Here is an 8,688-nt window from a genome sequence, read left to right as displayed (position 1 = left end):
AATAAAAACAGTGCTGCAACGTTCAACGCTACCAACATAATGTGTTTTTCCTGATAAAGTCGATAAGTTAAAGAGTTTAAACTTATACATCAGATAGTGACATTCTTGTTGATCTCAGCACATCTTCAGACGTCACAGCAGGGGTCCACGTCACAAACTAAAGCTGTGTTTCAGTGCACAACTTTCAAAGAGCTTTTTTTCCCCCTTCTGGTTAAGTGTTTTCTTGAGTCTTTTGCCGATTTCAAACGTTCTCTGTCTCGCTCGGAGGTGATCACTGGCAGCCACACTCGTCCACGACCATGTCTTCGTGGTGTCGGAGGAGCATTTCCCCGTTCTCGTAGTAGAGCATGCTCAACGGGCTCATCTTGGTCGGAGCGCAGCACGGGGGAGGCACTCTGTCGGGGTGGTAGTGTTTCAGTAGACTCTGGAAAAAGATGGTCAAACAGATTTCGATAAATCGCTAAATAATAGCTGGTTTTAAGTGATTCATTCAGTGAGTCAGACGTGTTTGGTTGTCAGTATGCTCAAGGAGAAATTTATATGAACTCTTCACAAACCCTAAGCCTGCATGGTGTCTACTGCAAATGCTGAAGTTATCTTGCAGTTTATGAACCAGCAAAGCAAGCAGGTTTGTTGAATGAGTCAAATACACACTCCGGAATACCTGTGAAACACTGGTCAGACCAGGTACCACCCGATGAAATACCAAAGCAATTTTAAGTCATGATGCTCCCTCTGCTGCAGGGGATGATCTGATGTTGGTATACACTGCTTTTCTCTCAACATGTGATGAATTCTTACTCAACAGTTCAACCCACCTGCATGTAGGCATGGTTAGTTGGATTCATGGCCTCTCCCAGAGGACCGGGGCAAGACCCTTCACAGCGGTACGCATTGTATTTCTTCGGAAAGACGATCCAGGAACCCCAGCCTATTACATTAAAATCAATATGCAGGTCCATTTTGCGACAGAAGGACTTCTCGCTCCCCTTTCTGGACGCCTGTATGCTTCTTACAGTCGGTTCTCCCTGGCCCCGTTTGCTCCTGCGCCTCTTTGGCCAGGGGGCCTTTTTCACATCAGCAGGCGACAAGAATTTGGACTGCTCGGCTGTGTGGAGCAAGCTCGCTTTAGCCTTTGACTTCTTGTCACTTCCTGTGTGTGAGAAGATAACCAGCAGAGCACGGTCACTCACGCCCTGCTCTCTTCTCAAGGTTGCCACATGAAGAGGCAGGTCAGCAAGAAATAGACTTCTCGCTCTCCGTATCGGTCTTCGTCTTTTCGGCTGCCTCCGTCGATTTCTGGCCGCAGATTTCTGCCTGATCCAGCTCAGGAGAGGACTCGTCATGTTGAAAACTCTCCAGCTCTGTGCTGGCGGGACCAGCGACCTGTCGGTGAGCAGCTCCACCAGCTCCTGGTCGCGGCCACGCTGGTGATACACCTCCACAGTAACCGTGGAAGCATTCGCTATCTGGGGAAGCCTCAGTCTCAGCTCTGCTGCCTGGATGTGCCTGTCGGCCAGCAGGGCGTGGAGGTCAAAGGTCACTGCCCAGTGCGGCTGCCTATATATCAAACCTGAAAGAGTGAACAAAGACAACTATTAAATCATGCATGAAGTTGATGCTGTATCACAAAATACAATATTACGCAATCAATAAACACTTGTATTATAAGTTACATATTGAAGTTAGGGCAGAGCCAAATATTACGAAAGCAACATGTTTTTGTTTTTCTGATTGTTTTAAAACTTTGAAAGAGAAATGTGGACTATATACAAGAATCACATGCTGCTGGAGAGGGTAGCTCCGTCTAATAGCTACAAGCTGAGTCACAGCAGTTTGCTTTGTCTCCAGAGGTGTGCATGTGGGTTTTTTCCAGCCACTCCCTCAGTCTGAAAACATCCATTTCAGTTAACTGGTGATGATTGCTTATAGGTGAACAAATGGGTGTGTTTGGTTGTCCAGTGATGGACTGGTGCTGCATGTCTTCACCCACAGTCATCTGGGTGAAATTATGCTTTGTAGTCTATGAAGAGCTCTAATTATCCCACAGTGTGCTTGATCACATGGTCATAAGGAAAAATTGCTGAGGTCATCATACTTCAATACTGGCAGTGATGAACAGCTGATGGGAAATGAAACAAAGAAGGGCAAGGCTGGTGTAAATCAGGAGCAAGAGCAAGATCAGTATTATTTGGAAGAACAAGGACATTTGCATCAACTTCTTTCTTGTATTTAATCCAATCATGCAGCTCTGATAAAAAAAAATAAATACAAATTTTCAGATCTTCCCAATCACATAGAGCCATCTACATTTGATTGGTGATTACATCAATTCCTTACATTTTATAGAAAGAATTAGTCCCAATAATTATTTTATCTGCATGGAAAACCAGATGCTTAAAATACAGGATCACACTGAACCTGGATCACACCTTTAATTGGAAGTCATTGTGATTCAAGAGTGCGACTCAAATTAATCCAGATGATTAAAAGATGGACCTCAGTGCTTTGGTCCCAATGAGTGTGGCTCTTGATCAAAGGCACAAAGCCAGCTGGTTTTTTTTTTTTTTTTTTTTAATCCACTCAAACTAAACCACTGAGGCCGAAACCAATCACTGGGCCCTGCCCTGCTCCTCCTGACTCCTGCATATCCCCGCTCAAACAAACAGGTAAGACTGCAACACCTCCCAGCGAGGTGAAATTGGATTCAGCAGCAGGGAGTTCGGGCTGCTTGTGCCACCATTAAGCCCTGAGCTCTAATCTAATCAGACCAAGTGTGAAAAAGAACTGAGAGAAATTGTTGATTTGACTTAACAAGAGATTTGTATAGGAGGGGCGTCTGGCGAGGCGTCTAATCAACATCACCTATTTAATACGGAGCAGGTTTGCTTTGAGAATTAGACCAAAAACCGGCCTTTTCACACGCTGATCCTCGCATGGTTATTCGCGGGATGTGGATTGAAGCCCTCTGAGGTCGTCTGGCGCGCAGCAATGACAGGGCGACACTTGACCCGAAATGCCTCACATCCATGAGAGACGTCGGGCTCTAACCACGGCATCAAAACCCCTCATGCATACGGATCCTTCAGTATTTCCTCATTTATAGTCAGATGAATTAAAAAAAAAAAAAAAAAAAGGTGTAAAATGTGGAAAAATTCTTACTTTTAGCCATCACACTCTTCACTGTGTCTGCTTGCTTCGCCGCGTCTTGCTCCAAAGCGTCCAGGGATCTGGAAAAGTTTGACCTGAAATTCCGGTAAAGGTGCATCATATAAGTTGGCAGATGATGTCCCATGGCTCGGTCCAGGAAAGACAGCCGGTGCAGGGGACTCCCCGGATCTCCATCTCTGGCCCTGTGCGTCCCGTGAGCCAGCAGCACCAGCAGGGACGCGTGCAGCGCGGCGCCCACAGCTCCCAATGGGCGCATGGCGCAGACTGGGTGATGACAAATTCCTCTCCTGGGAGATCAGGGGTGTCTTATATACCTTCACCCACCCCCTTTCATGTTTAACAAGTAGCTGAGAACATTAAAGGAAATTGACATGCGTCCTCAAGACTTGTTACCTGACAGCTCATCATGCATTCAGGTGGTAATGAGGCCCCTGGGTACATGTTTACAGGCAGCGCGGGGTTTTGTTTGCACCGTGCATGCTCCTCGGGGTCCTGCTGCCTGACTCCCCATCCCTGGACTAATTGTTTCAGCTACTCTGCTTTACTCTAATTGTTCGGCTTTCCCATAGCGCGGTGCAGTTTATTAAATGCAATCTGAAATAGACTACAGGGAGGGCAATTAGAGCGCTTGTTAGGTACAGAATAATGGATAGAATACAAACACATCAAGGCATCAGACTGGAGGCAGTCATGCTGTTTATTTTTTTTTTCCAGATCACTTTTTCCAGAGCAGGTTTTTTTTTTCAACCTATAATCTGCATTTCTAATCGTGACATATCAAACTGTAGAAAGGCACAATGCTTTCAATACATCTCATTCCACAGGATATTTCAATAGTTTGGAATTAATGGAAATGGTCATAGGCACCAGGCTAAAAACGCATTATACTCTTTGAATTAAACACATTTGGAAGTCTCAAATTGTTCAGAATTTTCTCAGATTCTTCTGAAAAATTGGATTCACACTTCAGACCTCCTTCTATATAATCTACTTCAGAATAAGTACCCTAAATAGGACTTGCTTAAAGCAAAGAAAGATGACTGAAAGTTTTAGTCCACAGTTATAAGAATGAGGTAAACTTTAGGACATGCAGAAGTCACTTGAAAAAGTCAGGGACATCAGTCTGGGTTGGATTAAATATAAAAGCTCCTTTATATTAAATTCACTGAAATATTTAATGCGTGAGTGTTATCTATCTATGCCAGGTTTTCAGTTTAACCATCAGCGTTTGCAATTTACCACAAAATCCAAGACAAACGTGTCTTTGAAGCGCAGTCTGAATGCTCATATTTGGTGACTGAGATCTGCAGAAAGCATCCGTGGACGGCCGCACTCTGCGCATGCGCAGTCCGTCTTTGTGCACATAGAGAAATCGTTTTCCTCGTAAATTTCCGGAGAAAGTCCACAAAAAAAAAATCAATGGATGCGTTCTCGCCTCAACGTATATAGTCAGAAAGCACCTCGTATATCGACTCCTTCATTCACACAGGCGGTCTCTGAAAAAAAAACACGCTTTTTCTTCCGGGCCCGACGGTTTTCTTCACCCTCCGTGTGCTGAAATGGTGAGTGGCTTTAAAGTTTACGGCTCCGCTTTCACGCGCCGCGGCCGCCCAGAAGTTCGCGTCGCGGCTGCATTTGGATGCGAAACAACGCTCGGTCGTCGGTGCCTTCTTCCGAACGTGCAGTGGGTTTGCACTGCGATTGCACGGAGGGGCTGCTTTTCATGATGCGGTGTGCCTGTGCGTGGTTGATGGAGTAATACATGTGCTTGGCACCCCCACGCTCTCCATGCTTTTGCACTGTATTGTGCACTGGAGCTTTCCCTCTGGACATAGGTAAAATCCACGGAGTTTGGCTGAACGTGGCCTTCATTATTGTGCAAAACCACTGCAAATGTCCGCGTGTAATCTCTCCAACAATCTCATGTAGGCAAAGATTTGCATTTTTAATGGAATGACATCATTCATGCCATCAGGTGTAAGAAGTTTCAGCTGTGTGTGTGATTGTGTGTGTGTTTGCCCACCCCCATCACTTTGCCTTTTATCTCAGGAGCAGACAGAAACTTGCTCTTCCTGACAGCAATGATCAAACTCTGAATTAATCAAGGGTGACATGATTGAACACCGTGATAGAAGATCACTGAGGCTTGATTCCTGATTTGTGTTGCTTAAAGAGATTTGACTGGAACCCTTTGCCTTACACTGGTAACTCTAACACAGATTTACATTTTTACATATGAGTGAAGTCTTGTTGAGTTCATGCCTGCATGCAGTGGATATTTTTTACCACAAGGTGTCATATTTGATCACACAACTCATAAGACTATTTCCTCACTTCCAATGAAAGGCCCTATTTATATTTGTGATTGATTACCAGGAGCAGATGTGTATTTCAACTTGACAATAATAGATAGCGGAAAAGTTCCTTGGCAGTAATGTCCCATTCCTTTACGAAAATGAAAAGACAATGGAAATTTGATGGTAATATATTTCTGGAGTCTAAATGTTTGACAGAGGTTTCCTTCATCGTTACTGTCTCCATGCTTCAAGTAAAATGACTCGTTCCAGATCAAACACCAGACCAGAGAAAGGATTTATACCAGACAGGTGATATTAACCACATGCTCCACATCCACTGGGACGTTCAGCAGTGAGGATGTTTTTCTTAGTCTGTCACAGAACTTCCTCTCATTATAACATAGTGTTTTATTACTATCTGTTATTAAAAAAGAAGCCAGAGAAAGTTTAAACCTGACAGGGAAAAGGATTTCTTTTATCAGCCAGTATTTCAGTGTCTAACTTGGCTTTTCATTTATTATTTGTTACAACACAAAATCACACCAGCAGTTGTGAATCTGGGATTGATTCATTCATCTCGTGAAGTTCTCAGGCTTTTTGGGGGGAGTGGCAGTTTCACATCGCAGTAACTTCAGAGACTTGGCGTGTGCTGCAGCAGGAAGGAAGGAACAGGTGTGGCAGCACTAGATTTTACTTCTGTATCTCAGAAAAAAAAAAACACTCAGCACTTTTGCAAATAGGCTTAAAGTGGATATTATCTCGCAACGGACTGTTGATTACACATACTTGCGCAAGACCATACTCTCCCGGGCAGATATGTAGAAGAGCTTTGTGTTTGCAGGTTATTTGATGTGTTAGCCGTGAATATACTGTCAGGTATGTCTTTGCTTCCTTTGTTATCTGCAGAAACACGTTCTTGACGCCGCTTGTGTCTCTTCTTTAACCTGTTGCATGTCGTTGCGTGAAAAATGCAGCCTGACCACGGGGTTATAAACACAGGAGGTGTAACACACTGCTGTTTGCAGCTGAACCTCCTGCTTAAATCCCAGTATTTGCCCAGCTGTAAGCCTGTTAGCCTCTTGCTCGCCATGTGTTAACTGCTGCTGAATGGAGTAATTAAAACATCGTAGTGAATTAGGCTTACGTGGAGTCATCTGTGGGCAGTTGTTGGCAATCCCCCCCACCCCACAAACACACAGGGTTATCTGCTGCAGCTGATTGTCCGCCACTTATTAAGTGCACATTTAATTCTGTGTGTTTGATCCAGTTGTTAAAAGGTCGCCGGTGTGTGCGAGGTACCGAGCCGCCGGGATACTCCTGTTGTGATTGGATAGTCAGCTGGAGGATGAGTAAGCCTCTCTGATTCCGCCTCCACATCCTCTTTACACCCACCCCCGTCAACACACACACACACACATGCACACATACACACACACGCACAGTGTTTCGTGTATACAAATAAATCCTGGCATGTGAGAGAAACCTGGCCAGGGGATGCATACTGAAAAGTGAAGCGACAAGAGAGCATGCCTTCAGTCGTCCGATGGGGAGCTTGTGCCCCCCCTCCCTCCCTCCACCCCCCCCCCTCCGTGCCTCTGCATGCGCTGAGTGGCTGTCTGGGACCGGTCTGCACTGAAGGACACGTTCATTGACTTGCTTTATAAGGACACGTTAATGATGTGAGACCGCCGCCCGCTCCGGTTTGATCAGCAGGGCAGAGACGGACCAGACGGAGAGATGTCAGCGAGCACGACTGACTGAGACCGCTTTTCCCTGCCGGAGAGCTGTCATTTATTTTTTTTGGGCTATTTTTAACCCACTACTTTCCATTTTTGTCATTTGTTGTCCTGTGAGATCCGAGCACCTCTTGGATGGTGAACCGAACAGCTGAATGTCAGGTACAGTTGTGCTGCGTTCTGCGTGCTGCGATACTCGGGACTCCTGCCGCAGGCTCGTCCCTGCCAGGCATTTCAGCAGTGTCTCTCTGAAGGTTAGAAAAGGAAATGGCATTCATAGTCTAAATATCAGTTTAGATGAGATAAGATGAATGAAGATCTAAATATATTTCCTTTTCAGGAATACAAGATTTCCTCATAATCTCATGGAGATGTTCCTGTTCTTCTCTGCCTTTGATCTGGCAGTTATGTTTGATCTTCACATAACTACATGGATTACATTCTGCTGCCATGTGACGCCGGGGCTCTCAGAAATGTTTATCAGCTCTCGTTCTTTTTGCCAGAGGAGACCATCGGCAAAAAAACGAACCTGGAAAGCGATGTCGGGATTTCAAGTTTTCCCCACTCGGGCTTGAATAGCAAGCAGACGTAAAGATGTTAACAGACCAGTGTAAAGTCTGGGAGGGAAAACATTTCGGAGGGTACAAGAAATGAAGAAATGCTGTCATTTTGGGCTTGTGCTGCTGACAGAATATTGTGGTCAGACGCTGAGGTTTGGAGGAAAAAAAAAAAGAAGAAGAAGAAAGCCACATTACTGCAGCCTCGAAATCACAGGGGACAGAATTACCATCTTGAAATGAAATAAATTACAGACGGGGTTTAAAAATAGATTTGCACACCCTTTTTAGCAGCTGTGATTAAAAGCGAGAAATGCAGAAAGCTACATGTTATTCACACTTTGTGTCATATCGCGGCTGGTTCAAGGTTTGTTTCTGTCTTATCCGAGAACTCCCAGTGGCTTCATGGCTTTTCATTTAGAAATAGACCCTTTTTTTTCCCCCCACTTGGTTTTCTTTAGGTTAGTTTATCCGTCTGGGCTATCTGTGTTACGCTGCAGAAGCTTTTCACCATCAGATTTGAAAATTCTGCGCTCTCACAATGCGTTGCTTTCTTTTCCCATAAACATCCAGAGCAGATCGCTGGGAGATTTAAACATCAGGGTTGTGAGTTGACACAAATTAACAATGAGGTTTGTGGAACAGTTAAAGGAACCACCACAAGAAAAAAAAAAAAAAAAGGATTTTATGCTGAGGAAACACTGAGCTCATTTCCGTGCAGAACTGATATTTAGCTCAGGAACTAGCGATGTCCTGTGGAATCACGCCTGCATGTAACCCCTAACCTCACTGGTGAAATATGTGTACAGCTGCAAGGAGGAAGTCTGAGCGAGTTCGACCGAGCACTTCCTGTCAAGGTGTGCTCACGTTTCCTCTGCCCTGGGGGGGGGGGGGGGGGGGCGTGACAGGGCTGCACGGAGTGGTTTT

The 8,688-nt window shown here is 45.0% G+C and overlaps 2 protein-coding genes across 5 annotated transcripts in view; one reads left to right on the top strand and one right to left on the bottom strand.

The window, feature by feature from the left end:
- Window positions 1-271: 271 nt before the first annotated feature.
- Window positions 272-3,427, bottom strand: ndr2 (nodal-related 2). The gene is made up of 3 exons (XM_030098523.1): window positions 3,163-3,427; window positions 819-1,573; window positions 272-424 (listed from the first exon to the last, which is right to left on the bottom strand). The coding sequence occupies exons 1-3, from the start codon at window positions 3,425-3,427 to the stop codon at window positions 272-274; spliced, it is 1,173 nt and encodes a 390-aa protein (XP_029954383.1).
- A 1,139-nt stretch (window positions 3,428-4,566) lies between these two features.
- The window catches only part of pald1a (phosphatase domain containing paladin 1a), a 42,974-nt gene continuing 38,852 nt past the window's right edge, over window positions 4,567-8,688 (top strand). For 2 of the 4 annotated variants that reach the window (XM_030097607.1, XM_030097606.1), the window contains exon 1: window positions 7,062-7,366. The gene's annotated coding sequence lies outside the window, so the exon portion shown is untranslated. Of the gene's footprint in view, window positions 4,734-7,061; window positions 7,367-8,688 lie in introns of those variants that run through there. The other 2 variants (XM_030097605.1, XM_030097609.1) reach the window with 2 other exon arrangements.

The sequence above is a fragment of the Salarias fasciatus genome, chromosome 8 (genome assembly GCF_902148845.1).
Source record: "Salarias fasciatus chromosome 8, fSalaFa1.1, whole genome shotgun sequence".
Classification (NCBI taxonomy): domain Eukaryota; kingdom Metazoa; phylum Chordata; class Actinopteri; order Blenniiformes; family Blenniidae; genus Salarias; species Salarias fasciatus.
Note: the sequence above shows the minus strand (reverse complement) of the source record. Positions and strands in the feature narration are given on the sequence as shown.

Coding starts and splice junctions, on each gene's coding strand:
- ndr2 (XM_030098523.1), bottom strand. CDS start 3,427: ATGCGCCCATTGGGAGCTGTGGGCGCCGCGCTGCACGCGTCCCTGCTG. Junction 1,574..3,162: donor GAAGAGTGTGATGGCTAAAA/GTAAGAATTTTT, acceptor TCACTCTTTCAG/GTTTGATATATAGGCAGCCG. Junction 425..818: donor CTAACCATGCCTACATGCAG/GTGGGTTGAACT, acceptor ATCTTTTTCCAG/AGTCTACTGAAACACTACCA.